At 44.4% G+C, this 13345-nt stretch overlaps 1 protein-coding gene across 1 annotated transcript in view; it reads right to left on the reverse strand.

Moving 5' to 3' along the window:
* GAS6 (growth arrest specific 6) overlaps nucleotides 1-5583 on the reverse strand; it is a 42699-nt gene extending 37116 nt beyond the window's left edge. Inside the window, exons 1-2 of the mRNA XM_029964769.1 lie at nucleotides 5506-5583; nucleotides 4879-5136 (exon numbers count right to left, since the gene is read on the reverse strand). Of these exons, the coding sequence (XP_029820629.1) occupies nucleotides 4879-5136; nucleotides 5506-5583 (336 nt within the window). The remainder of the gene's footprint in view (nucleotides 1-4878; nucleotides 5137-5505) is intronic.
* Between the last annotated feature and the right edge of the window lie 7762 nt (nucleotides 5584-13345).

The following is a 13345-nucleotide window of genomic DNA, read 5'->3' on the forward strand; positions in this document are numbered from 1 at the left end:
CCTTAGTCCATGCATGCAGCTCATCTGTGTTATCATGACCATGTCATGCCATGGAATACATAAAGAAATAAAACCAAGTGGGCTAGTAATATCGTGAAAGCCAACCAAACTGAACATTATCACATCCTATACATTGCTTCATCTGCATTTCAGCTTCTCAATAAAATCCACCCTAGCAGAAAGAATGCTGACATTGTTGGATGTTTTGTTAGGATCAGTAATTTTCAAGACAGGATTGCAAAAAGCCCCCAAAAGCCTGATCTGGTGTCACTGCTGCACTTGCTGTGAGAGGGACAGTGGACTAGATACCTCTTCAGTCCCAAGTTACCCTGTGATTCTTTGCCAGTGTTTTGTGTATCTGACAAGCTGTAGGTTTTAATAGCATTTTGGATGCAAGTCCCTCAAAAAACAGGAGAATATTTCAAGTGCCTGCCTATGAATCAGATGTCCGTTCTGCACACACATGAAAACCAGCTGGCTTTCCCAATAATCTACTGAGGACCAAATCCATAAACAGTAAACACAGGTGGCCAGGCTGACCTACATCAGCGTTTCCGGTGTGACTCACACCTTTAAATGGCAATTTCTATGGTGAGCTGCAGGAAGACCAGTAATTCTTTGGCAGTAACAACAGCTAGCAAGATGTGCAGGGACAGATGCTGTATGGATAAACTATGGTACCAAATGATAAGAGCCTGCATTCAAACACCTTCCCTGTGCTGAGCCTTTCAAAACAGAGAAACTCCTTCCACAAGGACACTTTTTTGCTGTATTTTTTCTTTAGTGAAATCCAATGTTTCCAAGACTACCAGAAGACACACTCCCTTCTGCCCTTTGTTTTACGTGCTTGGATGACCAGATTTTTAGAATAGGTCAACCAAATTCCAGAGTAGTTTATCAGTCACTTAACAAGCTGTAATACCTTGACTGCATACCAAGGTCAAATATTTCTGCAGTACTGCTTTTTATAAGGCCTCATCAACACGCCAAGTAAGATAACATTCTTATCTCTGTATCCAAGATATTTTGCAACTTCGTCCCATCTATCACACCTAGCCTATCTTTTTAATAGATCATGTTTAGAAACAGTCCTCATACCTCCCATGAACATGTTTTTCATCCTTCTTTTTTTCTCACTATATTAATTTTTCTGTTGGGCACCTCTAGCATAAATGAAATTATAAAACAGGAACCATCCCAGAATTCTCCAGTAATACTTAAGAATGTTGCAATCACCTTCATGAAAAAAGTAGGCTGCAAGACTCATTAACCCAGGCGCATACTTGTTTTTACCATGTATAGTCATACAAATGGCACAGACTGAGTTTTGTTCTGCCTCTCAAAAAAAAAAAAAACAATCTAAAAATATTTCAATTGATCTTCCTTCCTCCAGTCTGAGCGAGCTGATATTTATATTTTCCGTAACATAAAAGACAAAAGCTGCACTGGCCTGCAAATGAATGGCTATTTAGACCCGCCTAATACACTATTCTTAGCAGCTGATGTAAGTAACTCCACATGTGGCAACACCCACATTTAGGTTTCAGTGAATGTGCATCTTCTGCTGACTAGGCCTGCAGGTGTTGCTTTGGAAAACTGATCACTGAAACAATGGAAGGCATAGAAAAAGGGTGCTCTGATATAGATATGCGACATTTCATTTCTATTTAGTGGTCTGTCCAGGAAATAGGTATCTTTCTGTATAATGTTATTCTTGGCTAGATATTATAATTGACTGTATCAAGACATAGTTTTACCTGGGAAGCATCATGCAAGCTATGCTACGGCCTTGTTTCATCTTACCTCAACTTCTGGGGCTGTTTGATTGAATCAGTTAATGAAATTTTCTATCATATCTTTAAGTCATAGGTCTTGAAGTTAGGCCTTGAAATTCTCTTCACACAACCACAGGATAGTTCAGAATGGTAAGGTTTACAAGGAAGACTCACACATTTCATTAGCATCTAATGGAGAGGAAAAGGGAAGAGGGACAACACTTTTGGTCTCACATCACAAGCATTTCTTGAGGTTGAACAGAGAAGCTATTAACTAACCTCAAAGTAACTTTCAGTTGTCAAGGCTGCAAGATCGTTTCTCCCATGGGACAGCACACAGGCAAATGCCTACACTGATGCTCGTCTGGTGTTTTAAAGCATAAAACCTGGGAGATGCAACAGAATAGATGAGCAATGCACTGATGTGTTCCCCATGGCTTGCCTGCTATGAGGCTAAGCCACAGCGCTTAGCACAGGGTAAAAAGGGCTGTTGCTGTTTCTTTCTGCTACAACCTAGGCAGTTAATCCCTATGACCAGGTTCAGCAGGCAGACACAAAAATTTCAGCCTTCCTAACTACAGAGAATCATCTTCTGTCAACAGCAATCTGTACAGTTCCCTGGTCAATAAAATCTCATTTTACCAGCATGGATTGGTTGCAGCCTGACAATATGCTGAACCACGATTGCAGTTACTGTGATTCTTCAAAATGCCTGGTGTTGTTTGCAGCAATTTTTGTCTTTCCTGAGTCAAGTCTGTCTCAGCTTCCTTCTTCTATCAGTCACCAGGACTGGACGTACAACACAACATCAGTGAAATGACAGCACAATAACTCCCTATTGTTTAAGAAAAACTTCCACTGTGTATTAATACTCTGTCCATCCAATCTACAGAGACTGCTGGAGGAGCAGTCACCTGTGCCTTACAAAGCACAGACGGTTTCCCATGCAGAGCTGTAACAGCCCACATACATGACCTCTGCCACCCTGCATTAGAAAACTGCTACTGAACAGCAGCTGCTCCCTTCATGTCACACACTGATTGCAAAATGGATAGGAAAGGCCATAAATCCTGCTGATACGTGGTGGCACACTTGCTTCTCAATCAAACTGAAGCAAAGTTATGGCAAGGAGTAGGACATACTGCATGTAACAAGCAACTTCACAGCTCTTGGGAGGTCTGTGTCTCAGAAAAGGCAGGATCTTATGTCACTGAAGACATAAGAGTCCTAGTCTAGAAGGACATGTCAAATAAGCAAGGGGGCACAGACACTAGAAGTCCATCTAGCCTTTCTTCAGTGGTTTTAAGAACTGAGTGAAACCAAGCAGCAGTAACAAAGGAAATGCACCAAAAAAATCAAAATCCTTTGCAATGACAGAAAGTTGGCATTGTCTTACAAAACACATTTAAGGGGTATGACTGTATCTTAAAGAATTTACATTATACATGAAAATGTTTTAAACCAAAATGATTTCACTATTGTCATTATAGCAGGAGAACTGTATAATTTTTTCAATTTACAAAATAATTACCAAATATTGTTAAAAACATATTTACACAGTATACCACTCTCTAAACTGATCTATCGAGGCATCGCCTTCAGCTCCTTTCTTGGTCAGAAGCCAGTTAGTAAAACCAGTGACCTTACATCACCTTTGTTCCAGAATGCTACAAAATCACACTTATAGTTTTCCCTGCATTCACTGCTATGTGGTGAATATTTATACTGACCTTAAAGTTGTATTACTCAACATGAATATGCAAACAGTTGTACCAGCCATGCTCACCACATTACAGTTATCCACTGTAGCTCACTTTTTGCAGAACAAAGCAAACGTTGCTGTATGCAGATGTGACTACACATACACATAAGAGGTGTAACATTAAACACTGCCTGGGCAAGTGCTCCACACTAATCTCTAAAATAAAGATTGTCAAAAATCCATCATAATGTTTTTGCTGTACTTACTACTGCCTTGTGACAACAAGCTACTGCACTGTATATCCAGTGCTGGGACTGTTAATGAAGCACACATGTCAAGACTTGTCTGACTGAAGCATAAAACATGTCCTCAGCTGAGACCTTCCCTTGCCTGTTGTTTGTGCGTCTGTGTACACACACACAGACACACAGACACACAGACACACAGACACACAGACACACAGACACACAGACACACACACACACGTGCTCTTGCTCTCTCTCTCTCTCTCTCTCTCTCTCTCTCTCTGTCCTATCTTCTCCCTAGAGCATCATACCATTTAACAGGAACATGCTGTGCCGTATCAAGCTTTAGACTGAACACCAAGAAAATCCACTTCTCACTGCTAAATCAATTCCAGATAATCTTCGCAATGAGAAGATCCTATCCAAAACAGTGTTGAGAGGGGGTGCAAAGTGACTGGAAGAATAAGCCAAGCTTAGTAAAGCATCCACATGCTGCTCAAAGTGAGAAGACTGGAGTGAAAGTCAGCCTTGATAAGACTGGAAAAGACAGCTCTGTGTGCAGTGTGCATTCTGTAACCGTGTGAATCCACACCTGTTAGTGCAGCAATACCACATTCCCATACACGTGCTCTCCTGTTGTTGTAGTGACAGGTCCTGAACCTCCTGATTCCAAGATATCGACCAAGCTGAATATGGCCCCAACAGATTTACAAGTGGTTAGACATACTTCTTCTGAGGAACTCCTGTTGTGACATATGCCACATCATTAAGGGGATTTTAAATACAGTTGAGATGGGAAGTTGAAGTAAAGAGGAGTGATTGTAACCTGTCCAGACAGAGCAGCTGTATCACTGTGTCGCTCTGGTCTTGCTTCATGGATTTATACCATGGTAAACAGGTGCCAGGCCAGGCCGCTCACCCAGACCACACTCACCAAGGCACTCCTAACTGGACAGCCCTGACTGCCCTTGTGCAGGTTGAGTACTACTGTGTCTTCCTAATTGCTTTCCGTTCACCTAATGGTCCTGAGTCCTCCTCCCCACGGCTTACCCAGCTGTGCCGGCAGCTGGCACCCAGCCGCGGACGGATAGAGAGTGGGCGGGAGCGCAGAGCCGGACAACCCACCAAAATCTCCGCGGCGGCTCTGCGCGCTTACCGTCTCCGGGTCGTTCTCAAACACCTCCCGGGCCTCCTCCTTGCTGCAGTGCTCCTCCACGCACTCCCTCTCCAGGTGCCCTTGCTTGGTCTCCTCGAAGATCTGGTAGGCTCGCCGCTGCCTCTGCCGCAGGAACTGCGCAGCCTCCGCCGGGCGCGCCAGACAGCACGGCTGGGCAGCCGAGCGCCGGCGGCGCGGGGAAGGCGCAGGAGGAGGACGAGGAGGAGGGAGCAGGAGGGAAGGACAACGGTGAACATTCTGAGCCCGCCTGGCCGCCCCGAACCACGCCGGATCTCCACCCCGCACACTCAAACCGCCCCAGCCGGAGGGGCACCGACCCTCCTTCCGCGGCCACCGAGCCCCCTCCCTGCCTGGCGCTTCCCCCGCTGGTCGCCGCGGCCTCGGTTACGCCCCTCACCCGCATTCTCCGCCTTGCACCCGACCCGCCCGCCGCCCCCCGCCCCCCCGGTCCCTACCGCCAGCCGCGAATCTGCGCATCCCCCCGCACCGCACCCCTGCCCCCGCTGCACACATCCCGCCGCTCCGCACACACACACAATGCGGCGGGGGATGCTCGGCGGCTGTTGCGCGCGGGGGGGTGAATCGTGGCCCCCCCGCGGTACTCACTCTGCCGAGGAGATCCGCCAGCTTGCAGGTACGAGCAGCAGGCGCGGCCCCGAGGGTGCCCGCGGGGATGCGCGGCATGATTGCGCGGGCGCGGCGGCTGGCGGCCGGGCCGGGCCGGCCGGGCGCGGTGGGAGCGGCGGATGCGCGGGCCATGCAGCGAGCTGGGGAGCGCAGGTGTCCCCGCTGTGGTAAACCGCGGGCGCGGGCAGGCTTGTCCGCGGCGGCCTACGCGGCAGTCAAGGGCCGGCCCCCCTCGTCCCGAGCGCGGCTTCTGCCGCCGCTACTGCCGGCGGGGGAGCCCGAGCGCGGCGGCGGTGAGCCCAGCGGGGAGCCGCGGAGCCGCTCGCCGCCGCGCCTCTGCCCAATTTCGCTCGTCCAAAGGCACGCCGAGCCGCCCGCCACACGGACACACCTCGCGGAGGACGGCCGCCCGGCCCGGCCCCGACGTACCTGCCCCGGGAAACGGCAGTCACGGGGAGTCGGGCAGATGGGCAGCCGGCAGGACCCGGGCAGCGGGCGGGGAGGCTGCGCCTTCACTTCCAGGCACATCTCTTTAATAGCTCCGGGGCTTATCACTAGGAAGGGAGAAGCTGGCACTAAACCCAACCCAGTCTTGCTGTAAATTAGAAACTTGGCTTTTCCCCACACACACCAAAGCAGGTTTTCTTCAGGAATACATTTTCAGTTTATTTCAGTATTTTAGGATAGCCTTCTCAGGAAAGAGATGAATGTGGTTTATACCAATATATTGCAAGCCATCCTTTACTGTCCCTCGTCCATCCATACTTACACATGTCCAATGTGGGAAACCCTGCTAGCGGTACCTCAGAGCTGTAAAGGCAGAGCTCAGAGCTGCACTTAGGTTGCCTAACTGCCATCGTTTTAAAATCACCCCTTTTATCTGTACTGCCCTGCGGAAGGGTCAGTGTGACAGATGACTCAAGTAACACCAAATCTATGTATTCTTCAAGAAAACTTCAGTGGTATAAGCTGTTTGAAAAGAAGAACTTGACTAGTTTAATTTTATTTTAGCTAAACCTAATACCGACTTTGTGTATCCACAATAAGTTACTACAAATATAATACATGTAAACAATGTATTTATATCGCATGTAGTTGAAGTAATATACATGAAAACATAAGAGCCAGCCTACTCTTTCAAAGCAACCATGTTCTGTCTTGACAATGGCCAGTAGTAGACATATAGGTAAGAGGTGTAAGAGCATGTAAACCACCATGGTTTCTTTCTGTTTTCATCTCGAAAAGTACAGAGGAAGTGCTCTCATGTAAAAACTGTGTTCACTGCAACACTAATAGCCACAAATGTATCTCTTGTCTCTGATTTTGTCAAATAGCTTTTTTGATCTGTTGGTACTCCTGGTTTTCAGGAGTGTCAGGAAGGTTCCAAATGTGCACAAAGACTAGACAGGAACTTTTTTTCACCAGTTTTAAGTCCAGTGCTTAATAATTTTACAGGGTACTTGAATTTTCATCATCTAGCAAACAGTGAATGATCATGCCCTATTTGTTTTCACCATACCATTTTATAGACCTCTCTCATATGATTTCAGAACCACCCTTTTTCCTGAACTATGGAGCTTTGTTCTATTATTTGTTCCCCAACCTTTCTGAGCTGGCACTGCTCAAAGAAGCAGTCCCACCAGTCCCCATTGCTTTTTCCTGTCCTTTGGCTACATCCTCTTCTTGTGCTAGAATGTGGCAAACCCGATCAGAGTAACCCAACAAAAATTACTGATGTTATTTCAGATCAGTTCCCCCCTCCCAAGTTGCTGCACAGCTGCACAGACACCAAAAGGAAGAGGCTTTCAGGGGTGACAGCAAGTAGCTGCAGGCAAAGGAGCATGGGCCTAATTTCAGCAGCAAAGCTGGCCAAAATGGCTTGTGAAGCTACAGATGCAGACATAGATTTCCTAGGACTGGCTGCCACTTTCCTCCATACATCGTGTGTCCCCCCGCCCACATCCAGAGATGTGGCTACACTGTTTCAGCTCAGTCACCTAGCAGGAAACTCTTCCCTTTTTTTGGTGGGTGTGTGTTTTCTACCAGGTTGCTGTGCTGAACCAGCCCAATGACAACATGAAGAAGTGTGGAGTGGCATTGCGGCACTAAATCCATAGTTTGCTCTGGGATTTCAGCATGGGCCCCTCAAACAGAAACCATTCCCGATCTTTATTTTCATCCTGCTCTGTATCTTTTCTATTTATACCTCTTTTCAGGCAAAGTGGACACAACTACATGCAACATTCAAGATGTGGTTTTACAGCAGCACTGCCCTGCTTCTTTCTTACTTCTGTTTTTTTCTTACTATTTCCAAACATTGCGTGGGTTCCTTTTCACTTCCTGACTTATTCTTTTCAAAAAGTCATGAACAAGAGGTCTGAGACCTCTTTCCTGAGTGGAGTTGCTGTTTTACCGGTGAATACAGAAGGTAAGGGTTGTCTTTCATGGGTGCATCACTTTATGTGTCTGTATATTAAATTTCACTTGTCATTTATTATCCTGACACATTAAAAGTGCTATCAAGCAATACAGCCGAGTGAATCAAACAGCTTCTTGCTACCAAAACAGCTTGTCCCACTTTTCCTTCCCTATGTGCTTCCACCTTTTCCCTAGATGCACAACCTGTGTATGCTTTTGTCACTGGTGTGACCTCTCAGCAAGTCAATTCAACTTACTAATCGAAGATAAAAATATTTCTTTTTTTTTCTAAATGTCTTGTGATATTCTCAATAACCAGTTTAAGATTTGTCTCTTCAGATGAATTTTGTATTGTTTGCCAATTGACCTCATGGCATTAAACTTCTCCATAAAATTTCTGAAGATGTTGAACAGCAGAGATTTTTGTGGGTTCTGGAAACTGCATTATATTGTGTAATCTAATGACGAGCTTTCTTTTAGATGATCTTTTTATCCATTTCTGTTTATCCCATATGATCACATTTTGAGAGCATATGGTGAAAGACCAGCTCAAAAGTTTTTTAAAATCCAGGTATATAATGTTATTGGAACCATCCTTATCTAAGTAAATATCACTCCTTGAACTTCAAATGGTTTTGTAAAACATTACATCCTTCTTGGTATGCAATGCTGATTCTTCTCCAACATATCATTCAGTTTACCAATTCTATTCTTTATTATATTTTCCAGTAAGTTGTTTGGCACAGACACCAAGCACTGATTTCAGTGAGCTCAGAAGTACTTTTACTAGTCGTATTTTCCACCTTCCATTCTTCTGGCACGGTAGCGTTTAAGGCAGATTTAAGCAGTGAGTTGCATAAAGCAACAGTTTCATTTTCTTCAGAATTTATGGGTTTATTCCATCTGATCTCAGCTATCCTAGTGAAAGATCAGTTAGGGAACATGAAAAACATGATAGAAAAATAATGCAGGAAATATTAAAACAATGTTATAGGAAATGCCTGTGCTCTCATCATGTCCCATTTTGATTTTAGAGTAATCTAGGTGCAGAGGTTTCCAGATGCAAACCTAAACTGTAGGATTAGTTTCCATTGGGTTTTAGACACTAATCAGAAATACGCACAAATTTAACAAATTTTGAGATAAGTGACTAAAAATACTACTAGAAGGTATTCATTAAAGACCAAAAATCAAAAAGTCACAGAATCACACAGAACCAAGAATATGTGAGTTGGAGGGGGTTCACAAGGATCATTGAGTTCAACACTCAGCCCTGCATAGGATCATCCCCAAGAGTCACACCATGTACCTGAGAGTATCATCCAAATGCTTCTTGAATTCTGGCAGGCTTCATGCTGTGACCACTTCCCTGGGAAGCCTGTTCCAGTGCCCAACCACCCTCTGGGTGAAAAACCTTATTCTACTATCCAACCTAAACCTCCCCTGACACAACTTCAGACTGTTCCTTCAGGTCCTGTCACTGGTCACCACAGAGAAGAGATCAGGGCCTGCCCCTCTCTTCCTCTCACAAGAAAGTTGTAACTGCAATGAGGTCTCCCCTCAGTCTCCTCTTCTCCAGGCTGAACAGACCAAATGACCTCAGCTGCTCCTCATACGGCTTCCCCTCAAGGTCTTTCACCATCTTTGTTGCCCTCCTTTGGACAATCCCTAATAGCTTAATATCTTTCTTTTATCGCAATGACCGAAACTGCCACAATATTCAAGGTGAGGCTGCACCAGCGCAAAGCAGAGCAGGACAATCCCCTCCTTTGAACAGCTGGGGATGCTTTGCCTGATGCCCCCCAGGACACGGTTGGCACTCCTGGCTACCAGGGCACTGCTGACTCATATTCAGCTTGCCATCGACCCCCCAGGTCCCTTTCTCTGGCACTGCTTTCCAGCATCTCATTCCCCAGCCTGTATGTACATCTGGGATAGCCCCATCCCAGGTGCAGAATCCAGGACTTTCCCTTGTTGAACTTCATATGATTTGTCAGTTAACAGAACTTAAATCAGTCATTCCAAATTCTGATGAGTGTCCATTGGTTTTTCTTCCTTACTTAATCCCAAACCAAAAACCAAGGCAGCATTTGCCTTTCAGAGCAAACCAATGCACAGTATGTAGCCAAGCCGCATAGATGTAGTGGAAGAAGGTTTAACTGAGCAAAGTTCCTTTAGGTTCCTGCAACTAATTATATTTGTAGGCACCAATGGTAGAATGAAAGTAAAATGTCCTGAGAAGAGTATATAGGCATCACAACTTCAGAAATGAAGAAGGGGGGCAATGAAGTTGTTGAAGGGTCTGGAGCAAAAGTCTTATGAGGAGTGGCTGAGTGAGCTGAGATTGTTTAACCTGGAGAAAAGGAGGCTCAGGTGGAGATGTTACAACTCTACAGCTAACTGAAAGGAGGTGTATCAAGGTGGGGGTCAGTCTCTTCTCCCAGATAGCAAGTGACATATGAGATGAAATGGCCCCAAGTTGTACCAGGGGAAGTTTAGACTGGATATTGGGAAAAATTTCTGCACTGTAAGAGTGGTTAGGCATTGGAACAGGCTGTCCAGGAAAGTAGTAGAATCACCATTCCTGGAAGTGTTCGAAAAACATGTGGATGTGGCACTTGGGGACATGGTTTAGTGGTGGACCTCACAGTGCTGGGTTAACAGTTGGACTCAATGATCTTAGGTTTTTCCCAACCTAAATGATTCCATGATTTGTTATTGCATTATGGAGAAGAGGAGGGATTCCCAAGCATGTCCTTCCTTCCTTGCATGAGTCCTCCAGCCAGGGATACAGTGGGGTGCATGGTTCTTGACTTCTGAAGAACCATCTTTTCCACATAAAATACTTCTTTGACCTCAAGTTAAAATCAACTGGACATGTCCTATGAGTTGTCCCACACTGTCAAAGTATCTCAGATTTTAGGGGCAAGTTTCACATGCTCATTCCACATTAATTTCCTATTATTTTTCTTTTGAAAGTGCTCCAAAGGTGGTATTCCTATTTTTTCTTCTGTTCTATGAATGGGGGGAGTAAAAGGATGTGAGATTACATCAGAATATTTAAAAAATTAAATGATTTTGGAAGGCAGTATACTTAACCAGAAAGTCCCTGTGAGAGTAAGGGAGCTGATTCCATGATCCTTGACCTGAATGCACTACAGGCTGGGCATATGCCAAATATGCTCAGCACATTAAGATCTGGAACATGCTGCTTAGTTGTGTGAACTAGGATTCACAGCCTGATGCCAGGAAATAAACTGAAAGTTTTAAGGACAGGAGGCTCTGAACTGTCGTCTCATCCCCTCTGTGCCTGTTTTGGTTTCAGGTGAATCAGATTTCCTTTCAATAGAGGTAAAATGATGGCTGGAAATGGCTTTAGGCACCAGCAAAACCAAATTTCTTATCTGGGCAATGGCACTCCCTCTGTGGCAAGCAAGACAATGAGCAAACCCCTGGGCAGAACATGCCACCATCATCTATAGGTGAACTCTCAGACTAAATGGCATCGACCAAAAGCATCAGACCTCATGCCACAGCCTACAAGACATCACAGCTCCCTGTTCATTAAGGACCTTTGCAGATCATAGAAGAGTTGAGGTGGGGATGCAGGACCACAGCGTCTGTTTTCTGTGCAATCTGAGGCATCACGATGCAGTTAGCACTGAGCGCCTGGGAGGTGGAGTAGAAGGAGAAACTGGAAGAGGTCCTTCCATAACTGACTTTGCTTTTTACTTCTTACTCCCTTTGAAAAGAATAGTTTTATTGTCTTGCATTTTGGGAAAGACTTCTGGATCCCTGGGATCCAAGCATTATATTGAGGAGTTAGCTGCACTGTGGAGGAAGCCCAGTTCTTTTGCCACACACCTGCCTTTGCGTGTCTGTTACCCAGTTAAGGATATCACATTAAGTTGTAATAGATTTCTTGCTTGAGGATAAAGTGCCCATTGTACCATCACTAAATGCTTCTATAGTATCTCCTTATGTTGCCATTTGGCAGTAAAATTCTGTGGAGTTCAAAAGATACCTTGATTTTTCACCCACATGTGAGAAGGTAAAGAAGGGAGCTCACACACTGGAACTGCTGTGGGCAGACAGATTATAAATAGCTTTAGGATGTCCCCAACAGGTAATTTACATCAAAAAAGCAGCATCATAAATATTCTACTGTCTTTACACACACACACACAAATCTTGACTGTATGGAAAAATCACACAAAAATTCCCTACTGAAACAGTGTCATTTTGAAGAGTTGAGGATTTGTAATTCTGCTTCACCCAAAGATGAACGAGCTCCTGGAGTAGTGTGTGGAGCTTCCCCAGATGGACCTAAATTAGTGAGAAAAAGTATGTGTTCCCATGCTAAAAATTTAAGATTTCTTCTTGTCATCAGCAGGAATTGAACCCAGAGTGCAACAGAGGAACCTTTCATGGAACGAAAGCAATTCCTGCTGCATGCGAAACCCATGTGGTAGATCCATCTGGATCTTCTCCTAAAGTGCCACAGACACAGATAAGTTGGAGCTTTTTGTACAGCCCTCACTGTCCTTTTTAAAAACAAAAGAGCTTGAAACACTTCACCTAATGTCTGGATGTAAAGTGGATCAAAATAAATTAAAATTGTGAAGTGTTTGCACTAATGAGAAGCGGGAGTTGAAAACCAACAAAAATAGGATGCGAGTCTTCAAAGAAGATTTCAAAGCACTCAGCATAATCCTGGATAGTCATGCAACTCCATTGCAAGATGTTACTAGTACATGTGTGAAACCATATTCAAAGATACAAATTGATGTAAAATGAGAGTGGTGATGTAAAAGGATGTCAGAAGGATGAGAAACTGCAACTAGAAACCATTAGAAGCCATGCTTTGATTCAGGCTATTTTCAGAATCCTGGATAAAAGTGAAAATTTACTCTCCCCTCTTCCAAATATAAATCCTTCATGGAGCCACAAAAACATGTCTTTGTTTAGATTGAGCCAGTGTTTCTGTGGGAGAATGTGAAATTTCATCAAGAGGTTTCTAATAATGCTAATGGCATAAAATTCCTCTTACCTGGTATGTTCAGATTAAACATTTTCTAATAAAAACAAGCACAAGAAAGGTCCTTGTATACTGCTTAGCTCTTTTGAGTGATCAGCATATATTGACTCAAGAAGAAAAGGGTTAACTTTCAAAATATGCCTGATTTTAATGAGAATGAAATGAATGAGAAGAGTAAGTAAATTTAGACTAGAGAGAGAAAAAAAGACCTGGATAAAAAAAAATGGAGCTGAGTGCATGGAGGGAGTTGTAGAAGAAAGGTTGTTCACCTTTCACTTGTCATTTACTCAAAAAGAAATTTCATAAAAGACTTCCTAATGACTATCTTTCTTCAATAAGGGATCCAAACCCCATTTTCTGTCA

Source organism: Manacus vitellinus, unplaced genomic scaffold (genome assembly GCF_001715985.3).
Source record: "Manacus vitellinus isolate BGI_N305 unplaced genomic scaffold, ASM171598v3 scaffold_7_pilon, whole genome shotgun sequence".
NCBI classification, from domain to species: Eukaryota; Metazoa; Chordata; class Aves; order Passeriformes; family Pipridae; genus Manacus; species Manacus vitellinus.